The 23,953-nt window shown below is 40.9% G+C and overlaps 2 protein-coding genes and 1 non-coding gene across 6 annotated transcripts in view; 1 reads left to right on the top strand and 2 right to left on the bottom strand.

Annotated features, from left to right (window-relative positions):
- MATN2 (matrilin 2) overlaps positions 1-7,494 on the top strand; it is a 147,782-nt gene extending 140,288 nt beyond the window's left edge. For 3 of the 4 annotated variants that reach the window (XM_041769458.1, XM_041769459.1, XM_041769456.1), the window contains 5 exons: positions 2,804-2,956; positions 4,007-4,078; positions 4,441-4,575; positions 4,956-5,054; positions 6,980-7,494. In XM_041769458.1, coding sequence (XP_041625392.1) covers positions 2,804-2,956; positions 4,007-4,078; positions 4,441-4,575; positions 4,956-5,054; positions 6,980-7,035 — 515 coding nt within the window. In that variant the 3' untranslated portion in view covers positions 7,036-7,494. The remainder of the gene's footprint in view (positions 1-2,803; positions 2,957-4,006; positions 4,079-4,440; positions 4,576-4,955; positions 5,055-6,979) is intronic. The other variant, XM_041769457.1, reaches the window with a different exon arrangement.
- Positions 7,495-12,537: 5,043 nt separating this feature from the next.
- On the bottom strand, positions 12,538-16,110 carry RPL30 (ribosomal protein L30). The gene is made up of 5 exons (XM_041769213.1): positions 16,004-16,110; positions 15,845-15,896; positions 15,439-15,584; positions 13,831-13,961; positions 12,538-12,635 (listed from the first exon to the last, which is right to left on the bottom strand). Exons 2-5 carry the CDS (start codon positions 15,863-15,865, stop codon positions 12,586-12,588), a joined length of 348 nt encoding a protein of 115 aa, XP_041625147.1. The 5' UTR covers positions 15,866-15,896; positions 16,004-16,110; the 3' UTR covers positions 12,538-12,585.
- On the bottom strand, positions 12,814-12,945 carry LOC121499198. Its single transcript, XR_005990042.1, has one exon. It is a non-coding gene; the product is annotated as a small nucleolar RNA SNORA72 (small nucleolar RNA).
- Positions 16,111-23,953: the final 7,843 nt, after the last annotated feature.

Here is a 23,953-nt window from a genome sequence, read left to right as displayed (position 1 = left end):
GGGGAATATAGATAATAGTGAAAGGGAATAGAAGGGAAGGGAGAAGAAATGTGTTGGAAATATCAGGAAGGGAGACAGAACATAAAGACTCCTAACTCTGGGAAATGAACTAGGGGTGGTGGAAGGGGAGGAGGGCGGGGGGTGGGGGTGAATGGGTGACGGGCACTGAGGGGGACACTTGACAGGATGAGCACTGGGTGTTATTCTGTATTTTGGTAAATTGAACACCAATAAAAATTACTTTATTAAAAAAAAAAGAAATTGAGGAAGACACAAAGAGATGGAAAAATTATTCCATGCTCATGGATTGGCAGAATTAATATTGTCAAATGTCAATGTTACCCAGGGCAATTTACACGTTTAATGCAATCCCTATCAAAATACCATGGACTTTCTTCAGATAGTTGGAACAAATTATTTTAAGATTTGTGTGGAATCAGAAAAGACCCCGAATACCCAGGGGAATTTTAAAAAAGAAAACCATAGCTGGGGGCATCACAATGCCAGATTTGAGGTTGTACTAAAAAGCTGTGGTCATCAAGACAGTGTGGTACTGGCACAAAAACAGGCACATAGATCAATGGAACCCAGAGAATAGAGAACCCAGAAGTGGACCCTGAACTTTATGGTCAACTAATATTCGATAAAGGAGGAAAGACTATCCACTGGAAGAAAGACAGTCTCTTCAATAAATGGTGCTGGGATAATTGGACATCCACATGCAGAAGAATGAAACTAGACCACTCCCTTTCACCATACACAAAGATAAACTCAAAATGGGTGAAAGATCTAAATGTGAGACAAGATTCCATCAAAATCCTAGAGGAGAACACAGGCAACACCCTTTTTGAACTTGGCCACAGTAACTTCTTGCAAGATACATCCACGAAGGCAAAAGAAACAAAAGCAAAAATGAACTATTGGGACTTCATCAAGATAAGAAGCTTTTGCACAGCAAAGGATACAGTCAACAAAACTAAAAGACAACCTACAGAATGGGAGAAGATATTTGCAAATGACCTATCAGATAAAGGGCTAGTTTCCAAGATCTATAAAGAACTTATTAGGGCAGCCCCGGTGGCGCAGCGGTTTGCCGCAGTCTGCAGCCCAGGGTGTGATCCTGGAGACCCTGGATCGAGTCCCACATCGGGCTCTCTGCATGGAGTCTGCTTCTCCCTCTGCCTGTGTCTCTGCCTCTCTTTCTCTCCCTGCATCTCTATGAATAAATAAATAAAATCTTTTAATAAAAATTTTTTAAAAACCTATTAAGCTCAACAGCAAAGAAACAATCCAGTCATGAAATGGGAAAAAGACATGAAGAGAAATCTCACAGAGGAAGACATGGACATGGCCAACATGCACATGAGAAAATGCTCTGTATCACTTGCCATCAGGGAAATACAAATCAAAACCACAATGAGATACCACCTCACACCAGTGAGAATGGGGAAAATTAACAAGGCAGGAAACCACAAATGTTGGAGAGGATGCGGAGAAAAGGGAACCCTCTTGCACTGTTGGTGGGAATGTGAACTGGTGCAGCCACTCTGGAAAACTGATGTGGAGGTTCCTCAAAGAGTTAAAAATAGACCTGCCCTACGACCCAGCAATTGCACTGTTGGGGATTGACCCCAAAGATACAGATGCAGTGAAACACCGGGACACCTGCACCCCGATGTTTCTAGCAGCAATGTCCACAATAGGCAAACTGTGGAAGGAGCCTCGGTGTCCATCGAAAGATGAATGGATAAAGAAGATGTGGTCTATGTATACAATGGGATGTTACTCAGCCATTAGAAACGACAAATACCCACCATTTGCTTCAACGTGGATGGAACTGGAGGGTATTATGCTGAGTGAAATGAGTCAATCAGAGAAGGACAAACATTATATGGTCTCATTCATTTGGGGAATATAAATAATAGTGAAAGGGAATAGAAGGGAAGGGAGAAGAAATGGGTAGGAAATATCACAAAGGGAGACAGAACATGAGAGACTCCTAACTCTGGGAAATGAACTAGGGGTGGTGGAAGGGGAGGAGGGCGGGGGGTGGGGGTTAATGGGTGACGGGCACTGAGGGGGACACTTGACGGGATGAGCACTGGGTGTTATTCTGTATGTTGGCAAATTGAACACCAATAAAAAATAAATTTATTATTAAGAAAAAGAAAAAGAAAAGCTTTTGGAGTAATTTTATATCCCGGTTGAAATCTAAGGTTGGTACTTGGGTATTCTTTCTTTCTGACTTGGGGGATTGTCAGTGGTCTGCCGATTTTCCTTTTCAGCTTAGCACCTCCTCATAGTCCTTCCAAGAGTTCCTTCTCTCCCACCCCCCATCATTAAAAGGTCCTATCCTAAAAAAAATAAAAATAAAAATAAAATAAAATAAAATAAAAGGTCCTATCCTATATACCCTTAAGAAGTAGAAACTAGATTAAAAGGTCATAATTTGACCTGCTTCTTAGAATTTTCCCAGAAGAGATTCCTATTTAGTAAGTCATAAGATAGTACTCCTTTCTCCTTTATCCCCAAGGCTAATTCAGGGAAAAGTTGAAGATTTGGCTGAGTAACAGGTTGGTGGTCTAGAAGCCTTCCCTAGAAGCCTCACCTTCCTCTTTCTTGGAACCCCCTCTTTGGTTCATAGGGCCAAAGTAAAAATGGTAGAGAGATAAAGGGAGGTTGACATGGATCCCTCAAGTCACAGCATGGAATATCAACCTGGCTTTGGGTGCGGGGCACACAACCTCCAGACCCTGGGAATGCAGCTCTAACTACCTTGTTCTTCATTTGCTCTGCAATTTAGGCATAACTATGTATGCTGTCGGGGTAGGAAAAGCTATTGAGGAAGAGCTACAAGAGATTGCCTCTGAGCCCACAGACAAGCATCTCTTCTATGCCGAAGACTTCAGCACAATGGGAGAGATAAGTGAAAAACTAAAGAAGGGTATATGTGAAGGTACTGTGGCCTGACCTCTGGCCGAGCTCCTCACACAGGGCAGCACGAGCCCTTGGCTGAGAAATTCCCAACCTATTCCTCCCAAGTGCTCAACAAAGTACCTCCCTGGTGTTCAGGGCCAGTAATGCCTGGAAACACTAAGCACAAAAATGGAACCAGGAAGAGAGGAGACCAAATTAGCAGCTAGCACTGCGTGAGCACTAGCTCTGTACTGAGCAATGTGATCAATGTTTTGATAGACCAGCACACTTAATCCTCACAAAACCCCTATAGAAGCGATCATTTAATTAGGTTTACACACATCACAGAGCTGAGGCACAGTTTCAGGAGATGCCTGTAATTGGAGTGGAAAGGGAGTGGGGAGGGTAGTCCTTTCAAATGTGAAGAATGCCTTCTTGCAAGTACTTCTATTTACAGAACACAAGACTGCCCTCTAGAATCTAGATTGTTCTGCCCGAGAGCTCTCTGTGCTAATCTGCACTACACTCACTGTGCCAGGAGGCTCACTTAGAGCAGTTCTCCCCCAACACCTGACCTCCCTCCTCTCCTCCCTGTTCAGTCACCAATCAAATCCCAAGCCAAGTGCGGTATTTTACTTCTCTAAAGGAAAGAACAAGGAGCCTGAGGCGGGAGGAGAAGGGGATGCAGAGGGAAGGCCTTTCAAGTTTCCAAAAGGGAGGGGGTAGGATTTCACCTCTAGGCTGTTTCCTTCAAGCTGAAATGCCTGGTAGAGCTACTGCTACGAAGCAGCAGCTTAGTCCTTGGTCCACTGGAACTTTTTTCCCACCCTCCCTCCTGGACATGACATTTTTGGGGGCATTGTTAAGTAAGATGCATTGAAGCAGTCTAGATTTCGTGTACAAGAGAACGTCCCTAGTGTGGTCTTGGATTACCCTAGGAACCAATTGCTTTTTGAAGCAGTGTTAACCAAATAAAACCGAAACACCCTGGGTGACAGACAGCAGGTAGGTGGGGAGCTGGGATGAGCTTCTGAAAGAACACAAGCATGCACACAATTGTCACTCTCTTTGGTCATCTTTTTCCTCTCAGCTCTGGAAGACTCTGATGGAAGTCAGGACTCCCCAGCAGGGGAACTGCCAAAGAGGGTCCACCAGCCAACAGGTAAAATTCTAAAAAGCCAACAGGTAAATTTTTTAAAAGCAGTGTTTCTAGAAACTTTGGAGGATGCTTCCACCATGGTTTCCCCCAGACAAAAATCCTTCAGAAGTGAAACTCAGTAAGATTTGGATTATGTCAACTACGGCTTTTTTTCCTCGGTCACACAGGAAACCCGTACTATACACTTTAAGCCATATTTGGTAATAGCCCCTCTCAACTGACAGTCTTTTGCCTCAGTATGTCCCAAAGCAAAGCTGTGTACCACATGCTAGGAATACCAAGTACCTTACTCTGACCGCTGATGGCTGTGTTATAACCACAACCGTGTTAGGCAGGTTTGACTTCAGTTTTCTTTCTCTTTACAGAATCTGAGCCAGTCACCATAAATATCCGAGACCTACTTTCCTGTTCTAATTTTGCAGTGCAACACCGGTATCTGTTTGAAGAAGACAGTGTTTCACGGTCCACACAAAAACTTTTCCATTCAACAAAATCTTCAGGTAATTCCCAAAACAGTATTGCTGTCAGGTGATTCGATATCAGTCAGCCTCTTAGCTGGTCAACAGACTTACCCACAAGGAGCAAAGGAAAGGAGGCAGTAGGAAATAGGACAGGGGAGAAGAGTAGGGCCTAAGTGAAATGAGAACGAGAAGAATTAACTGAAAGACACTGGGGTAGCCTCCCATGTAGTCCACACTCGTGGCAGCTGTCAGTGTTGGAAGCCCATGCAGCCCTTTCCTGGTATTTACTGGGTCTGGCTGCATGGAAAAGTTGAACATTTCTTTCATTTTGGTTTCTGCTGATTCAGTCCTATTATTATGCATCTGGGAAGTCTGGTGGGTTATAGAGGTGAGTGAATACTTTCCGTGTGCTTTCTCAGGAAGTCCTTTGGAAGAAAAACACGATCAATGCAAATGTGAAAATCTTATAATGTTCCAGAACCTTGCGAATGAAGAAGTGAGAAAGTTAACACAACGCTATATCCTTTTCTAACATGATGCTTGTGTGTGACGTAAAGAATTTCACCAAACTTCACAAATATTGTTTGTGGGTATATATTAAATGAAGTCATTTCCATAATGTCAAGAAGAGTGAACTCCCAGAAAGGAGTTTCTTCTTAAGCAGCCTGCTAGGTGTTTGAGGGCCAAGAGCAAGCCAAGCTTCGTGGCAAGAGTCAAGCACTCAGTTGCTATCTAGCAGTGAGGCCAGCTAGCCAGCCAGCCAGCCAGCCAGCATGCAAAGTAAAGAGAAAATAGACTTAAAATTTAACTCCCCTCAAAAACCAAAACAAACAAACAAAAAAATTTAACTCCCTTTCTGCTGAGAGGAAAAGCAGGACATGTACCAGGTCTGATGTGCATCAGAGGTTCAGTAAGTCTAGGCAAAGAATGTAGAATGAAGAAGCTTCAAACTCCGTCAAAATTCCAAACCTTTCCTTTGGCCCCAAGCCACATTACAGCCACTGTGGTAAGTGTGTAGTTTCTTTTTTTCTTTTTTAAGATTTTTATTTATTTATTCATGAGAATACAGAGAGGAGAGAGAGAGGCAGAGACACAGGCAGAGGGAGAAGCAAGCTCCATGCAGGGAGCCTGACGTGGGACTCGATCCCGGGTCTCCAGGATCATGCCCTGGGCTGAAGGCAGCGCTAAACTGCTGAGCCACCAGGCTGCCCGTGTGTAGTTTCTAGAAAACTGGAGTTTTTTTTGTTTGGCGGCAGAGATCTTTCATAACAGCACTCTAAGATGAAACATTCTATCAAGGGGGCAGCAGAACCCAATGATTCATTAAATCAATATTACACATAAAAGGAATGCTTTGAGATAATGGAGAAATGAGGATTCAGTGTTTTTATATTGCCAGCTGTTCTGAACTTAAAATTACAGTAAGCTTACTAAAGCTGGCTCATCTCTATCTCAGCATGCATCAACTAGCCTATAGGCAAAAGGTTGAATTCTGAACCCTCTCTGTGCCAATGGGGTTATATAATAAGGAACAAATGTAGCAATTCCCTTTCTGAAAGCTGGAAATATGCTCCCCTAAGAGAATCTGACAGTGGTTAATGTAGGTGATGAATCCAGGCTCATTCTGCCAACAAGGGGACAGGTGGAGGGTATTAAGGAACTTAATGAAAACACATGCTTGTTCTAATGCCCCCTCCTCTCCCTTTCCCCACCCTGCTATTCAGCAGGGTCTACTTCTCAAAACTAAGGAAGTTATATATAAAAGAACATAGGTCAGAAGTCTTCAAGGCTGCTACCCTTTGGCCATATCTGGTATCAGGGTTTAAAGTCCCTAATCTCTCTTCTCTTGTGACATCATCTCTTACTCAGCCTGAATCCTTCTCTTCACTACATTCCCAACATTATCACTTCTGGGTCCCAAAGGTGCATTATGGCAAACTAATTTACAGTCAACACAAGTCTGAGTAGAATCTGAAAGACTTAGACTTTTGGGGTGCCTGAGTGGCTCAGTCGGTTGAACCTCCAGTACGTGATTTTGGCTCAAATCAAGATCTGAGGGTTGTGAGAACGAGTCCCATGTCAGGCTCTGCGCTGAGGGTAGATTTTGCATGGGATTCTCCACCTCCCCACCCCTGCTCCTCCCCTACCCACACATGGTCTCTCTCAAAAAAAAAAAAAAAAAAAAAAAAAACCCCAAATTTTTAACTGAATTATTTGGCTTTGACATTATAAAGTATTTAACATGAGATTTATAGTCTTGATAACATATGTTAAATGGCTTACTGTAAACCTTCAAGTCAGTTTAAAATTTTTTCAAAAAGGGAAAAAGCCAAAGGCTTGTATTTTTCAGTACAAATTTTTAATATAACTAAGTCAAAAAGTTTTATTTGAATGCAAATAAAAATAGGCAATTCAGATTCCTCTTCCTTAATTAGAGATTTACTAGAAGAAATGACACAAAGAATGGAAGCCCTGGAAAATCGCCTGAGATACAGATGAAGATTTGAAATGTTCTACATACTTGTACATCATTGTATCAAGGGTTACAGTGAAAGCAGTTTGGAGCCTCAGTGCTCAAGCTGTGATTAAGTCTATAAAGTTGTAAAGTAAAACGTAACTAGTACTGATAGCTAGTTTGCTATAGAACAAAGAGCACGTCCTTCAGAATCCTAACAATGAGATTATAAAGTGAGAACAAATAAGCTATGCAAAATACTCTAACATATTGTGGACATGATTTGCTTTTGCCTTGTCCCATCTTCGAGTGTTGTGATCGCATTTGACTCAAAATATTTTTGTTTGCAGTCTTCTGTAGAACACTGGCCATAAGAAAAGCTATCTTTTTTGTATTGGATTTTTACCTTGATGTATGTATATGGACGTATGCATAAAATCGTAATACATATGTACTCGTATAACAAATTGATTTTTTTATACAATATTAAAATTCACTTCAGAGAATGGTATTCTGTGTAAAATTTCTAGGATCCCCAAAATTTCTAGTTTAACTTTAAATACAAGGTGTGTGTATATGGGCAACGGTAAGTATGCATTTGAAAAAAAAATGTTGAACCTTGCTGGCAATCAGGAAAATGCAGGTTAAAACAATCAGCTTGGCAAAAACTAGTATGTCTGACTAGTGTTGGCAAGGATGAAGAAAATGAGGTTCTTGTACACTAGTGAGAATGCAAATGGGCATGCTCTTTGGATTATGTGTCAATACCTAATAAAACTGAAAATGCACAAAACTTGCACTCCAGCAACTGCACTCACAGGCATCTAACTAGAGGACTTTAACACATAGGAGACCTGTACAAGAACGTTACTCAAGTTTATGTCACAAAATGAAAATATCCTAATCGTCAGAAAGGAAACTGATAAAATTGTTGTTTGGTTCCTACCTCAGGCATACCATATATTTAAAAGGAATGCACTAGATCTACATGTACACATAATAAAACTCAAAAACAAATGAGAATTTTAAAAAGCCAAAGGTAGGGGCTCCTGGGTGGCTTAATTGTTTGGGTGTCTGGGTCTTGATTTCGGCTTGGGTCATGGATCTTGGGGTCCTGGGATGAGAACTTGTGTGGCTCCGAGCTCAGGGGAAGTCTGCTTGGGGATTCATTCTCCCTGACTGCCATGAATGGTCTCTAATAAATCTTAAACGAAAAAAAATGAAGACTCCCAAAATGACATCCTTCCCATGGAAGTTACTGTATTTGAGGCCAAATGGTGCTTTTTAAACAGAACACCTTCAGTATGCTTATGTTTAAATATTTCAAGGTGAGTGTTTATCAGAATGTCCTCCCGAAAGTCAGTGATGAGAGGGAAGAGCATTTCCTAAGTGTCAATCTTTACCTGAAAATCATCTGATTCTCTCCAAATATAAAAGTTGTGATTCAAAGTACTAAACCTTCAGTTTGTATTTGTATTGGAGTCCTCTAGCTGATCATGAACAGGTTTTGACTAGGAAGTACTGATTTGGGTTGGCACCCCTTCAGAGACAGACTCTCAGCTCAGGCATTGCCTCCTTGGCTCAAGCATCCTTTGCTTTCTGTTGAATCTCAGCTCCCTCTAGTGGCTCTAGACTGCACCTTCCCTTTCACCTTGGAGAGGAAAATGCCTTCATAGGAAACAAAGGCCTCCAATCAATCCATATTTAGCTATTAATCCAACATACTTTGAAGTCTATAATCTGAAACATTTTTCCATTTTCCTTGTTTTGCTATCTGTAGGTCTCAGGTTTTACATCCGGGTTTATTTTGGTGACCTTCATAAACCATGATTTCTTCATCTATCATATGGGACTAATAGTACTTTCACTGCACTGTCAAGAGGATTAAATGGGTTAACATGTACATTACTTAGTAAAGTATCATTTTTAATACTCAATTATTAGCTATTATGTTTTTATTTTTTAGAAGCCCATACCCATAATATCTGACACAAAAATATTTTCTCCCTCTGCCGGTCTCTGCCTCTGTCTCTCATGAATGAATCAATAATCTTTAAAAAAAAAAAAAGCCACATTGGGCACACCAGTCTGGATATGAAAATATGAGCACTTGAGAACACTTAACAGATTTTCATAACTCTGTAGCTCTTAACCAGGATGCTGGTTGAATGAATGCTTTGCTTACCTTATCTAAGGGAGATACTTTGGCAGATTCCCATGCCTAAATTCTCTTTTGAAGCAAACAGATAGGAGGTAGTAAATTATAGTAAATGTACAAGATGTTTAAGACCTACCATCAACAAGATGAAGATGAAATTCTGGTCTAGAAGGTCACAAGCATATTAATGAGAATTAAGTAAATGCTTAAAACCTAAAAGTCATAATTCACCCTGGTGTTTGAACTCCTAAGTGATATAAAGTTGAAAATGTTGAGTGTCTGTTCTCTAGGACCTTAGTATAGTAAGAAACAGGTGCAATTAATGCCATAAAAAAGGTTCTTATGTTAACTCAGAGGCACTCAATCTAGACTCAAGAGGATGTTGGGGTAGGCCTGGAAAAGGAGAGGAAGAAGCCAGATGCCACTGCAGATAGAGGGAGCACAAGTGTTAAGGAGCAGCTGGAAATAAGATTTGCAAAGAATTGTTTTCCACGAAGCAGATCTTTCAGAAGGCCCAACTAATGGCATTCATGACCAGTCTAGAGTTTGGTTTCTTTTCTCTGTACCTTTTGCCCCTGCCACCATAGGATACCGATTGCAATGAACACATTTCACAATAATCAGCGTCTTCTTTGGGACATTTCTATCTCTAGACCTAACCAGTAGCTCAGTACTCGAGTATGGAATAAATCCAACTGGCTGGAATTCCCTGCAATCCCCTGCATATTAGAGCTTCCCAGCCAAACACATTACTTTGATTATAATCAGAAAAATAACATTTAAAAATACCAACTCAGACCTTCCCACATCTTCCTGGCCAGTGGTTATTTTCTCTAATTCTGGCAGCATTTTCATGGCACTTCATCACAGCTGTCCCAAGCCAGAATGAGTGAGAGGTTTCCCATCTACTAGCTTTATTTTTTTTGTATATATTTTTTTATTGGAGTTCGATTTGCCAACATACAGCCTAACACCCAGTGCTCATCCCATCAAGTGCCCTCCTCAGTGCCCATCACCCAGTCACCCCAACCCGTCTACTAGCTTTAAACTCCTTTTCTCTGAACTTTAAATCTAAATGCCTTTCTTGAAGAATGGGGAGTACACAAAAAGCACCTGCCTTTGGCTCAGGTCATGATTCCGGGGTCCTAGGATTGAGTCCTGCATCAGGCTCCCCTGCAGGGAGCCTGATTCTCTTTGCCTACATCTTTGTCTCTCTTGAATAAATAATAAAACCTTTAAAAACAAATAAAAAAGCACATGTAAAAAAAAGGCAAAAACTGAATGAACTTATAGCATATTAAAACTACAATGAAGCCCCCAGAAATCACAAATTATTTCCTATAAGCCATCATTCAAAAATGCCTGCAGCCAGAAGTCCTGAATCAGAACCATTACAAAGAAATGAGAACTGCAATATTGTATTATTCAGGGACCACCCTTTAAGAAATTAAATTATAACTAGTCAACCTGGAGTCAAACCAATCCCAATAACCCAAACCACTGAAAACTCCATTTGAAAGGCAAAACTTATCAAGTACAAAATAAGCACATAATGTCCTTAACCCAAAGACAAACATTTCTAGCAACTATGGAACAGACTAATATCATCAGTAGTGTGATGTGACCAAGTAATTCAAGGACAGATTTCAAACATTTTAAACCACATCGGTGGAATGCCTGGGTGGCTCAGTGATTAAGTGGGTCTGGTCTGCCTTCCGCTCAGGGCATGTTCCTGGAGTTCTGGGACTGAGTCCCACATTGGGCTCCCTGCATGGAGCCTGCTTCTCCCTCTGCCGGTCTCTGCCTCTGTCTCTCATGAATGAATCAATAATCTTAAAAAAAAAAAAAAAAAAAAAAAAGCAAGCCACATTGGGCACACCAGTCTGGATATGAAAATATGAGCACTTGAGAACATTTACAGATTTTCGTAACTCTGTAGTTCTTAACCAGGAAATGCTACTTTAAAAAAGTGGGGTGACCACCGTTTACTTCAACGTGGATGGAACTGGAGGGTATTGAGTGAAAAGTCAATCGGAGAAGGACAAACATATGGTCTCATTCATTTGGGGAATATAAATAGTGAAAGGGAATAGAGGGGAAGGGAGAAGAAATGGGTAGGAAATATCAGAAAGGGAGACAGAACATGAGAGACTCCTACCTCTGGGAAACGAACTAGGGGGCGGGGAGGGAAGGAGGGCGGGAGGTGACTGGGTGCCTGGGTGGCGGGCACTTGACGGGATGAGCACTGGGTGTTATTCTGTATGTTGGCAAATTGAACACCAATAAAAAATAAATTATTAAAAAAATAAAAATTAAAAAAAATTAAAAAGTGGGGTAACATTTGGAGGTATCATCACAACATGGAAAACCATGAGAAATATCCTGTAATATCCAGTCCGAGACAAAAAACTGTCCCATGGAAACATGTCAGTAGTACTCCCAAATTTAGAAATGCTTAGTAACTGAACCAGTAAGAAATCTAGTCGCCAACAGCTACTCTTCAAATTTTATCTATAACCTCAGATTAACTTCAGACAAAAACTAAAATTATGCAATGTTAGCTTGAAAGAAACCCATTCTCTCACCTATGGAATTGGGAATTTGACCCACCCCATGCTTGTTCCAAAAGTAGTCTGAAGTTCAGTAAATACGCACAGACATTCCATATAGTATACTGATGGGCAACCTCCTCTCTGATCATTCATCTACTACCCAAAAGTGCTTATAAGGGTTGGATAAGATCAAGTCCAAAAGACATGGGTATTTCTGACACAGTTGCAGCCTGAGAGCACAACACAGACTGCTAAGTATACTCACCAAACACACTTCACAGTTATCTTCTAGGAGTAAAATGGAATAAAACAAACTTTGGGCAACTATGGATTGAGCACTTATTGAAGATCTGGGATTCTTCTGAAGGGCTCAAACTACAGTTCTTCTCCCTCAAACACTACACACCCTTAGGAAAAACTCTTCATTAAAGTTCAATAGAACTTTTCTCAGAAACAATTCTGGGAGGGGAGAACATATTTAATCCTCTCTGCTACTTCAATTTGTAGATTTAAGCTGGATTACAAATTGCATATCTGGTTAAATTCTGGGCATTAAAAAAAAATTCTGGGTATTGTTCTTTGCTGCCTCTCAAACATACTCAAATATGAAATGACGACAGTATCAACAATTTTAAAAGACAGGAATCTTTTAAAAATCTAACAGAGAAAACGAACTCTGCACTCCCTATACATGAAAGTAAAGGGAAACTGGGACACATAGGCTCTTAATCCAAAAGTCTTGTTACCTCAACTGCCTCATCCTCTCAAATCCTATCTTGTGAAAGTGTACAGAAACAGAAAGATATATGGAAAAAACCAGAAATGAATACAGTGTCTTTAAAACAAGCTCTGGCCAGTTTTATTAAAGAAAAATTTTGCATGATTTACTTTTCACCAGTCTGTTCTGGCATGCTTCTAATGATATCAGAATCACCTAGAAAATAAAACACAATAGTTTTACAATTCATTTAGTCACAACTGTTAATCATCAAACTAGCAGTGGTTATCTCCAAAAGTTGCAATACTAGCTTTGCTGTCATTTCTCAAGGATGATCAGATACCTAAAGTCACAGGCATTTCCCACAGAAGATACATGATATAAACCAGACTTGGTTTATCACCTGCATTGATAAAACCAGACCCAGGGAAAGAACTAAGTCTGGGGACACATGCATGGTCTTAATATAGCGAATGTTTAGCCTGCCCTGATTATTACAAAATCAGAACAGCGAGAATATTCGCAGTATCCTAAGAACTAAAAACTCATAAGTTCAGGGCTCCTGAGTGGCTTTGTCAGTTAAGCATCTGCTTTCGGCTCAGGTCATGATCCTGGAGACCCAGAATTGAACCCTCCACTGGGCTCCCTGTTCAGCCAGGAGTCTGCTACTCCATCTGCCCCTCACCCTGTTGGTGCCCACTCAAATAAAATAAAAATCTAGGGCAGCCCCGGTGGCGCAGCGGTTTGCCATCTCCTGCAGCCTGGGGTGTGATCCTGAAGACCCGGGATCAAGTCCCACATCGGGCTTCCTGCATGGAGCCTGCTTCTCCCTCTGCCTGTGTCTCTGCCTTTCTCTCTCTCTGAGTAAATAAATAAATCTTTAAACAAATAAGTAAGTAAGTAAATAAATAAGTAAATAAATAAATAAATAAATAAATAAAATAAAAATCTAAAAAGTCTTAAAAATAAAATAAAAACTCTTCAGTTCAAAATATGACATGATCTTTATTTGTAGGCATTTCTTTTTCTCAATTTAATTTTACCTATCTGTTCTTAGGCAGCCACTTCTTGGCTTGGATTCCTTTCTTCTATTTCATCTGATTACTCCTTGCCTTTAGAATTTCACCCCTACCACGGTCCTACATTATTTAAGTGCTTAAACAAAATTCAAAATAAAAAAATAATTATTTAATTTCAAATTAATTACAAAATAAAAAAATTAATTTATATCAATACCTATTATAATGTACTGATATTCATTATCAGTTCTCTGTGAAACAAAACTACAAGATATCCCTTGCTATATCCAAATTCTAAATATCTAAACCTAGGAACCAAAGACATTGCTATAGCAAATACCTATAATTACATTATATATGAAAAAATAATTATTCTGACTTATAAAACATACCTGGATCAATGATAGCCAGTGTGCATACTCTGTAGTATTTCCCACATGCTGTGCCCAATTCAATATTATTGCCACTGTAGTGATGGACACCAGTTTTGGCCAACATGGCGTAGTATTCTATTTCAGATTTCCTTCAGAAACCAAAAAACAAAGATCATACCAAGTGACTGACATAAAATGTTACTACTTTCCTCACTGGTTTTAATGGTGACACTTTCAAACAGTAACTAAATCAGTCATTACTCTTTTAAAAAGTACCAGATCCATTAGGCAATACAAACTATCTTTTCTCTTGGTCCCTTAAAAATGGGACAATCAGCAAGTATGTTCTGAATAACTCTTCTCATGGAAAAGAGTAGGATGTGAAACGCAAGTATTTACTTAGCATTTACCACTCACCAGATACTTCACATTATCATGACAATCTCTTAAATAGCATGTATGGAGACACTCAGGCAAAGAATGGTTAAGTTCTAGAATCCCAGCTCATGTTATCTTTAAAGGATGAGCTATTTCTATTACTTTCCGGTGCTCTGAATCCTAGATGGGGAGTGGTATTACTTACATAAACTTAGCGTTTCTGTGTCAACTGAGCAGGTGGACATTAAGGGTTTTACGAATTTGAAGAGACTCCTAACAGAATGGCGCCATTACTCAAAAGTATGGATTCACAGACCAGCAGTAGTGTACATGCTTATTAAAAATGTATGTCGGGGCACCTGGGTGGCTCAGTGGTTGAGTGTCTGCCTTTGGCTCAGGTCGTGATCCTGGGATCGAGTCCCACATCGGGCTTTTCTGCAGGGAGCCTGATTCTCCCTCTGCCTGTCTCTGCCTCTTAAGAATAAATAAACTCTTTAAAAAAAAAAAAAAGCATAATGTCAGGTCCCATCCTGAACCCATGAAATCAAAACCTGCTTTTAACAAGATTACCAGTAATTGTGAGTACATTTATGTTTGAGAAGCACTGACATAGAAGGTAAGCTTGAAGACCAAACCATGGGATGGGATAGAGGGCAGCATTCTGGGGAAGCCAATGATGTACAGACACCCTATGTAAAATCCTGTGAGCAGGTTATGCATCACCACAGAAAAATTAATGTACTGTAGGGAATTGATCACATGGCTTATATTCTGCATAGTCCAAGTGTCTTTAACTTACTTTCCATACTAAGTTCAATTTCAAAACGGTGAAGCCAAGCAAAACCTTGGCCCACTTGGAACCTGCAGCTCCACAGCAAGCTCGAACTTTTCTATGACAAGTTTGAAAAACGAAACACTTTTAAAGACCAAAAATGCAGGACTCAAAACACATGGAAAAACAAGTGTCCGTGCTTGCTTCAAACTTTGACGTTCTGTGGTTCATACCCCTCTGCCACACATTTCTCCCAAAGATAAACTTACAGGATGAGAGCACGATTGGGGACACGGGGGTGGGGGTGGGTGTCAGCCCCAAACACCAAAGAAGAAACCATAAATTCTTCTGCAAGCGTTCGCTTCTAAAACTGATTTTACATAAAACCGAGTGGGTACAACCCAAATGGCTCAAATTCACACTCCTGGGTGAACATGCAGTGGGGACACACGTGTCAACCAGGTTCCCTCCATTACCTCAAAGCCGGGCAGTTGTTGGCCAGGATGACCAGTTTCGCTTTGCCGTGTCTGATCATTTTCAGGGTCTGCTTGTACCCCAGCACGTACTTTCCACTCTTCATAACCAGTTGGAGCCTAGAGTTGATCGACTCCAGCGACTTTTTCTACAAAGCAAATATTTAACACGGACCTGAAGGTCTTGTTTTCTACCATCTCAAAACAGCACCCAGATTTCTGGGCGTCGAACCCTTTAATAAACCTCCTTAGTCTAGGCTTAGTGACGTATCACTAAGGCCCCCTCGGCTCTCCCGGGCCCTCAGGCCTGGGTGCATGCTGTCTTCCCGGTGTGCTCAGACCATCTGCCCGGGCCGAGACTCATCCCTCCACGTGAATCGGCTTCCGGCCTTGGCCCCGTCTCACTCACCGTCTTCTTTGCGGCCACCATCTTCCTGCCTTAGATGCGGGACGGCCCCAACCTAGAACGTACAGAGGACAGGGCGGAAAGTTTAGGAGAGGAGCGCCAAAGGGCAACTCGTCGGGCTCCCGGCGCTGCCCAGACCTCGGCCCCGCGGAGCCCACTCACCAACAGCAACCGCCAAGATGGCCGGAAGGGAGAAAGGAAAGAGTCCCCACAATGCAAAGCTCTTCCCTGCAGAGCCGGGAGGGCGGCGCCGGAAGCAAGCCGCAAGCGGAAGGGGCGGGGCAAGAGGGGCGGGCGGGGCAGCCTCGCGATGCTACCGCTACAGTCAGAGGGCTGGAGAGCGGTTCGCTTACCCTTGCCGAGGACGGAGGAATCGGGGGGTGTGAACCTGGCGGCAGTCCGAGAAGTCGACTGAGGGTGAGGCGGGAGGGACGGTGAGGCGGACGGCGGCAGCTGGACCGCAGTCTTTTTTTTTTTTTTTTTAATATGTAGCGGCGAGTTTTGCATATTTTTCAAAAAGATTTTATTCATGAGACAGAGAGAGAGAGAGAGGCAGAGACATAGGAGGAGGGAGAAGCAGGCTCCCTGCAGGGAGCTGGATGCAAGACTGAACTTGATCCGGGGACCCCGGGATCATCTCGGGATCAAGCCCTGAGCTGAGGGCACACGCTCAACCCCTGAGCCACCCAGGCCTCCTATATGCTCATCATTCTTAATACGTTTTTGTATATGCATAGAAAGTCCAAGTCGGGAAAGCTGATCATCAAAACTTACCACTTGAAAAGGTGTGAGAAGAGTGGGTGAGGAAAGAACATTTTTTTACATTATATATGTCAGTACTACTTGAATTATTTTACAGCATGCATCATGTAAGTTCATTTGTTTATTTGAAGAGAGAAGAGCCAGTGCGAACACAAGTGAGGAGGAGGGCAGAGAAGACGCAGGCTCTCCACTGAGCAGGGAGCCTGATACCAGGTCATGCCAGGACCCTGCAATCATGACCTCGGCCAGAGGCAGAGGTTAAACGGACTTAGCCTCCCACGTGCCCCTAAAGTCGTAACTTTAAATAGATCTTGTGAAACACCAATTATAACTGAAAGCAGTGTTTCTCAAAGTATGACTCACAAATCACCTGATTCAGAATCACCTTGACTTCTGACTCTTGGGATCCACAAGGGTATGTGAAAGAAATCTCTGGTGGGGCCTAGGAATCAGTTTAATAAGCAGCCTCAGGAAATCTTAGAAATACTAGAATTGGAGAACTAAAGAATGAGGGGCACCTGGCTGGTTCAGTTGTAGAGCATGTGACTCTTAATCTTGGGGTTGTGAGTTCAAGCCCCATGTTGAGGGTGAAGGTTACTTTTTAAAACATAAAAACTGAAGAAGGACATAGCCAAGTTGGGCTTGAGACTTGCCTGCGTTAAGTAAAGAACAAAATAATGAGGCCTTCTATATTGAGTCCTATATTTTCAAAGCTTTTTAATGCATTTTCCCAAAGTAGTCAGGATAGATATTACCCTCATTTTAGAGATTAAATGGTGAAAGTACTTGATATCACTTTCCTGAGGTGCTTTTCCTTATACGATAACAAGTTTCTGGTCCTCACTATACTTTAAGGATCCAGGAATCTTACTATGGTTTTGTATTGGAAGCCAGAGAAGCCTGAAGCACTTATTTTATGTATGAAATATGGCCACAAAATGCTTGAGAATTCTTTCTAGAAAATCTTAACTAATTTTGCTGTATCTCTTTGGAGACAGACTTAGGTTTTTGGTTTTTCTATTTAATATATGCATGACTTGGGGCAAATTGTCTAAACTCCCTATGCTTCAGTTTCTTCATCAGAAAACTAGAATAATGTCTACTTCATAGTATTATTATGAGGATCACAGTAAATGTAATGGTGTATAAAGCACCTAGCATAGGACCTATACATGACAAATGTGCAGTGACTTCGTTCTCTTCATCATTCCAACTCTTATCTCAACCTTCCTACCACAGCCACCCGCCACACCTAAAGCCGTTCACAACATTACAAAACCTACGCTAGAGGAAGAAACATTTGCTGCGGAAAAATATGTCTTTTGACTCAAGAAGATTTTATAAAATTTTCCACACTTGTATTTATTAGAGCAGGAATTGGCAGACTTTTTCTATAGAGCCCAATAATAAATGTTTTAGGCCTTTGGGGTCATATGTTCTCTGTGGCAACTACTCAGCTCTGCCGTTGTAGCACAAAAGCAGCCATAGGCAATATGTAACAATTGTGTTCCAATAAAACATTTACAGGAGATCCCTGGATGGCACAGCGGTTTGGCGCCTGCCTTTGGCCCAGGGCGCGATCCTCGAGACCTGGGATCGAATCCCACGTTGGGCTCCCGGTGCATGGAGCCTGCTTCTCCCTCTGCCTGTGTCTCTGCCTCTCTCTCTCTCTCTCTGTATGACTATCATAAATAAATAAAAATTAAAAAAAAAAAAAAAAAACATTTACAGAATCAAGCAGCTTGGAACGCCTGGGTGGCTCAGAGGTTTAGCGCCTCCCTTTGGCCCAGGGTGTGATCCTGGAGTCCTGGGATCTGTTCCCACATTAGGATCCATGCATGGAGCCTGGTTCTCCATCTGTCTGTGTCTCTGCCTCTCTCTCTCTGTCTGTCTCTCAAAATAAATAAATGAAATCTTAAAAAAAAAAAAACCAAAAGAATCGAGCAGCTGGCCATATTTGGCCTGCAGGCCATAGTTCATTGACCCCTGCATTAAATGATTCCTCTATTAAAAATAACTGCTGTAAGTCATGTCCTTTTTCTAAAGAAATGTATGTTGAGTATGGATGAAGCATCATGATAATCTGCAACTTATTCTTGAATTGCTAAAATAAATGTAAATAAAATCTAAAATAAATGAAAATAGCAAATTCAGCAAACTTTTAGCAACTGTTGAATTTGAAGTGGAGGGTATATAGGTGGACTTTTTTGAGTTTGAAAAACTTAACACTAAAAAGTTGGGAAATATATATGCTTTAAGAAGAGACTTTACCATCCAGGCCTTTGGGGTCATTATTTTGTTTATTTCTGGATGTCAGTCAGTAGCATTTCAGAGTGATTTTGAAAAAATACCAACAGGTAAATGTGATAGAATAGAATTAAAACGAGGCTTTGGTTTTCATTCACCAGAATCGCTACTCCAAGTTTCTGAGAACTCTGCAGACATCTGCATTCATTGTGTTTTTGGTTTATACTTGCTATGGGAATTAAAAGTGACAGGCTGTATTCTCTGTTAGAGCAAATACTAACAGGTTCATCTGATATTCATTGGTTCAGTACACTGGCCCATCCCTTATTGTTAAGCAGTTAAAACTATCATATTCAATATCATCAGCTATTAGTTATTCAATGTCCAAATTAGGAAGCAGCCTGTTAGTACAGTTGACCCCTGAACAACTCAGAAGTTAGAGGCACTGACCACCCCCATGCATTTCAAAAATCCATGTATAACTTTGACTTCTCAAAAACTACTAATAGCTTAGTGCTGACCAGAAAGACATTTATAGATAACCTAAACAGTTGATTAATACATTTATAATATACTATGTATTATATACTGTGGTTTTTATAATAAATGAGGAAATAAAATGTTACTAAGAAAATCATAAGAGAAAATGCATTATAGTACTGTAGTGTACCGGAAAAAAAAAATCCATGTTCAAATCAGTGTTGTTCAAGGGTCAACTGTAATTTGGAACTCTATTTGTTTGACTCAACCTTCACAGTTTTTTTTTTTTTTTAAGATTTTATTTATTTATTTATTTGACAGAGACAGAAAGCAGGCATAAGCAGGGAGAGCAGCAGAGGGGAGAAGCAGGCTCCCCACCGAGCAGGGGGCCTGACTTGGAGCTCAGTCCTAGTACCCTGGGATCATGACCTAAGCCCAAGGCAGACGCTTAACCAACTGAGCCACCCAGGCACCCCCCAACCTTCACATTATTAAGTCACCCTGGACATTAAACATGCTCAGAAATCTGGTGAGGACAAGAAAGATGGTGAATCCAAGTGAAAAGATCCTGTAAATCTAATGATTGTTGGTCACTTTTCAACTAACTGAACACATACACACCAATACAAGAATTCTGAACTGTTAGAGGACAATTAATAGGGATTCTGAAATATTTCTTCTATACCGTCTCTGTTCAGATTGGGAATGCTCCAGACTGTGCTGGATTAAAAATCAGGCCAGAGAAATGCTTTCTCCTTTTTTTTAAAGCCATTTTTCCATCCAAGGAGCATATGTGTTTTATACTCTTGGATACAAAGAATCCAGAGTACTTCATTCACTACTTTACTGTAAAGGAGTGACACTTGGAAAGTAGAGTGATGTCTTTATTTTTTATTTATTTTTTTTAAAAGATTTTTTATTTATTCATGAGAGACACATAGAGGCAGAAACAGGCTCCATGCAGGAAGCCCAATGCGGGACTCGACCCGGGGTCCCCAGGATCACACCCTGGGCCGAAGGCAGCACCAAACCACTGAGCCACCCGGCTGCCCTAGAGTGATTTAGAGTCTTTAAATGTGTGTCTTTAGGTTAGTTTATATTTCTTAGAGTCAGTTTTTGAAATTTTAATATAAATGGGGTTCCTATGTCTCTAAGTGTCCATAATATGACATTTTACGTATTTTCAATAATTTGAAAAGCCTGCCATGTACATGTATTTTTATCCTTAATAAAGGTGTAATACACAGGCTAAAACACCAGTGTTTTTTGCCTTTAACTGGAACTTAATTAACTTAATACTGTAACACTACGTCATGCTGATCAGAAAATGTTACTGATTAGTTCATGGAGAAATAATAAATGCAAATTTGGAACATCAAAACATGGGTATGTTGAAGAAATGTGATAAAAGCATTGGAGGAGTCATTGGAGGTAAAAAATTATGAACTATGCCTTCAAGATACATCAAGGTACTATCAGCATTAAAAATCACAGTATCAGTTATATTCAGTTATTATCAAGATAAGACTGAAGGAATAAGACAGGTCAGGTAATTGCCAAGAAGGAGAATGGTCAGGGAGAGGGGAGGTAGGGTAAGCATTATCTAGTAGTCTAGATACTTAAGTTGTAAGCAACAAAAACAAACTAGCTGAGTTAAGCGTAAAAAAGGAAAATTATGCTGTAGTTCACCAAATGAACAAGAAGCCTGGGGAGCAAGACCCAGATCTGTGTATACTGGTCATGGGAGAAGCAGTCCCATTTATTAGTCACTGGTTCAAAACATACCCTGCAAACCATAGGGCAGCACCTCAACCTTGAAAGATGTTTCATTTTGGCTGGTACCATAACTGAGTGTTTAAGGTGCCCCTCCATCATCCTATAGGTTTAGCTCCTGGATGTTGAGATGAAAAAAGACCAGTAAATCACATAGAAATTAACCTATTACCTTATTTGTCTCATAGTAAAGCGAGTTATTTGATATGATACTGAATGTAGTGTCTTGGTGTGTAATGTCTTGATGATACCATCCACTGATGGATGGTGCTCACAGGAGATTCCAGATTTGCTGGAAAAGCAAATCTAATCCAGTGTCTATTAAAATAAAAGATACCGGGAAACCTGGGTGACGCAGTGGTTTAGCGCCTGCCTTTGGCCCAGGGTGCGATCCTGGAGACCTGGGATCGAATCCCACGTCGGGCTCCTGGTGCGTGGAGCCTGCTTCTCCCTCTGCCTATGTCTCTGCCTCTCTCTCTCTCTCTCTCTGTGACTATAATAAATAAATAAAAATTAAAAAAATAAAAAATACCAAAGAGGTTCAATCACTCCACTGTTTCCAAAGAGTCCTATCAGTCTTTCACAAAATGGCTGATAGGTCCCCTCAAGATATAGGTACCATTTTGGAGGCTTATAGTTGGTCACTCTTAGTGCTACTGGCAAAATGGGCACTCACCTTTGTAAACTATACTACTATATTAAGTGGAGGAGCATGCAGTAGTGCCCATGTATGGCTTCTCTCCCTGTTCTTAGAGCCATTCTATTCCTGAGCCCATTGAGCAAGCACTGAGATGGCTCATGAGAAAGACTTTCTAACATCCACAGGGCACCTGATTATTATTGTTCACCTGATTATAAAATGCTTCCTCTGAAGAAAATGGAAGAGACCATGGCTTGGCTGACAAATTATCTCCAAGGAAAAAGTAATATACCTGAGTCAACTAAAAAATAGTTGATGGGGAAAAGTGGGTACTTAACTGGGCTCAGTAAGCCCTGGTTTAGCATGAAAGCATAAGGATTCAGAAAATTTCAAGTTAGTGTTTATATTTAATCTGTGAGTTAATTCATCTCTTTTGAGGAAGAATGGAATTTTGAAAAACTTTCACTAGCTAAATAAAATTAACCATGACTTTAACCTAAAAAAAGCATTTTCTGAAGTGGGAGACTGCCATGGATGGCCATGTCATATGGTGAAGCTCTTGCCCCCAAAGTAGCTCAATGGGGAAGTAGGGTTTAGGAGGTAGTTAAGGTTAAATGAAGTCATAATCTGTTAGTCATAAATCTAATCTGTTAGGACCGTGGCCTCATAAAAAGAGGAAGTCCAAGGGGTGCCTGAGTGGTTCAGTCAGTTGAGTGCCCAACTCTTGGTTTCAGCGCAGATGATGATCTCTTTCATGGGTCATGGGATCAAGCCCCACATCTAGCCCTGCACTCGGGAGTAGAGTGCTTGAAGATTCTCTCCTTCTACCCCTCCCCACACTTGCTCATCCTTGCCCTCTAAAATAAAAAAAAAGAAGAGGAAGTTCCCACCCCAACCCCATGTGAGGACACTGTGATAAGGCTGCCATCTATCTGCAAGCCAGAAAAGAGTTCTGACTAGAAACCAAGTTGGCTAGTACCTTGATCTTAAGACTTTTCAGGCTCCAGAACAATGAGAAATAAATGTTATTTAAGCCACCAAGTTAATGGTATTTTGTTATGGTAGCCCATCCTATGAAAACCCTTTGATAGCATTTATACAAGACATAAATATCCCCCCAATTTTGGCCAATTCTGAAAGACCCATTCACATACTTCTCCCCCTAAACTTCTTTGTACTAATCCTGTAATTTTGCTCAGGGACTTGGAATCCAGCCAAATACTTAGTCACTTTCAAAGTACTTCTCTTTCTTTGGGGCACAGTAACCCTGGACAGAGGTTAGGAGAAGAGTCATAGTACGTATTAGGAATGCTATAAAGTGTACTTCCTCAAAGATACCCAGTGTCCTCTTCATTTGAAGGGATTTGTGAGTTGACTGCTGTGCAGTCCAGACTTTGTCAAGGCTAAACTGCAGGAGTGAGAGGAAGAGGGAAAAAGAAGAGAAGGCATCAATCAATCCATCAATCTTCCCTTCCTAAGGCAAGAGGGGAAGTAGAGAAGGAAGGGAGGGAGGGAGACCTCTAAACACATAGCTATGTATCTCCATGACCCATATAGGGAAATATGCCAAATTTTAGGCAATTTTAGCATTCAGTTCAATAATGTGCTGTTATGATCTGAATTGTGCCCCCCTTCATTCATATGTTACAGTTTGCAATATGGCTATTTTGGAGGCAGGGCCTTTAAAGAGGTAATTAAGGGAAAATGAGGTCATATGGGTGGGCCCTAATCCAATATGACTAGTTTCTTTGTAAGAAGAGGACATTAGGACATAGACACGGTGGGCAAACCATGTGAAGATACATCATGAATACTGCCATCCCAACCAAGGAAAGGCCTTCAGGGGAAACCACCCCTACTGACACCATGTTCTCTGACTTCTAGTCTCAGAACTATGAGGAAATACGTTTTTGTTGTTTAACCAATCTGTGGTTTTTGTTGTCAACCAATCTGCGGTACTTTGTTATGGCAGCTCTAAAAAACTAATACAAATGGTGACATGACCCATTGAATAATGTAAGAATTCATGAGTATTTACTGCTATAAATAAATGAATAATAAATGGAGAAGAGAAAGTGCTCCCTTACTATAGAATGCCAACTGATAAATGTGGAAGGAATAATCTGATTAGAAAACCACCCTTTGATAACTGTCATAGTAATAAGTGATCCCAGCAAGAATATCAATGTATGCTAACAATAGCAGAAAAA

The sequence above is a fragment of the Vulpes lagopus genome, chromosome 9 (assembly GCF_018345385.1).
Source record: "Vulpes lagopus strain Blue_001 chromosome 9, ASM1834538v1, whole genome shotgun sequence".
In the NCBI taxonomy this organism is placed as follows: Eukaryota; Metazoa; Chordata; class Mammalia; order Carnivora; family Canidae; genus Vulpes; species Vulpes lagopus.
The sequence above is the reverse complement of the archived record's forward strand: the minus strand, read 5'-3'. Positions and strand labels throughout refer to the sequence as shown.

Excerpts from the sequence above, each read along its gene's own strand:
- RPL30 (XM_041769213.1), bottom strand. The coding sequence starts at position 15,865 with ATGGTGGCCGCAAAGAAGACG. Across the intron at positions 15,585-15,844 it reads TGGTGGCCGCAAAGAAGACG|AAAAAGTCGCTGGAGTCGAT; the intron begins GTGAGTGAGACG and ends TTTGCTTTGTAG. Across the intron at positions 12,636-13,830 it reads ACTGGCTATCATTGATCCAG|GTGATTCTGATATCATTAGA; the intron begins GTATGTTTTATA and ends TTTATTTTCTAG.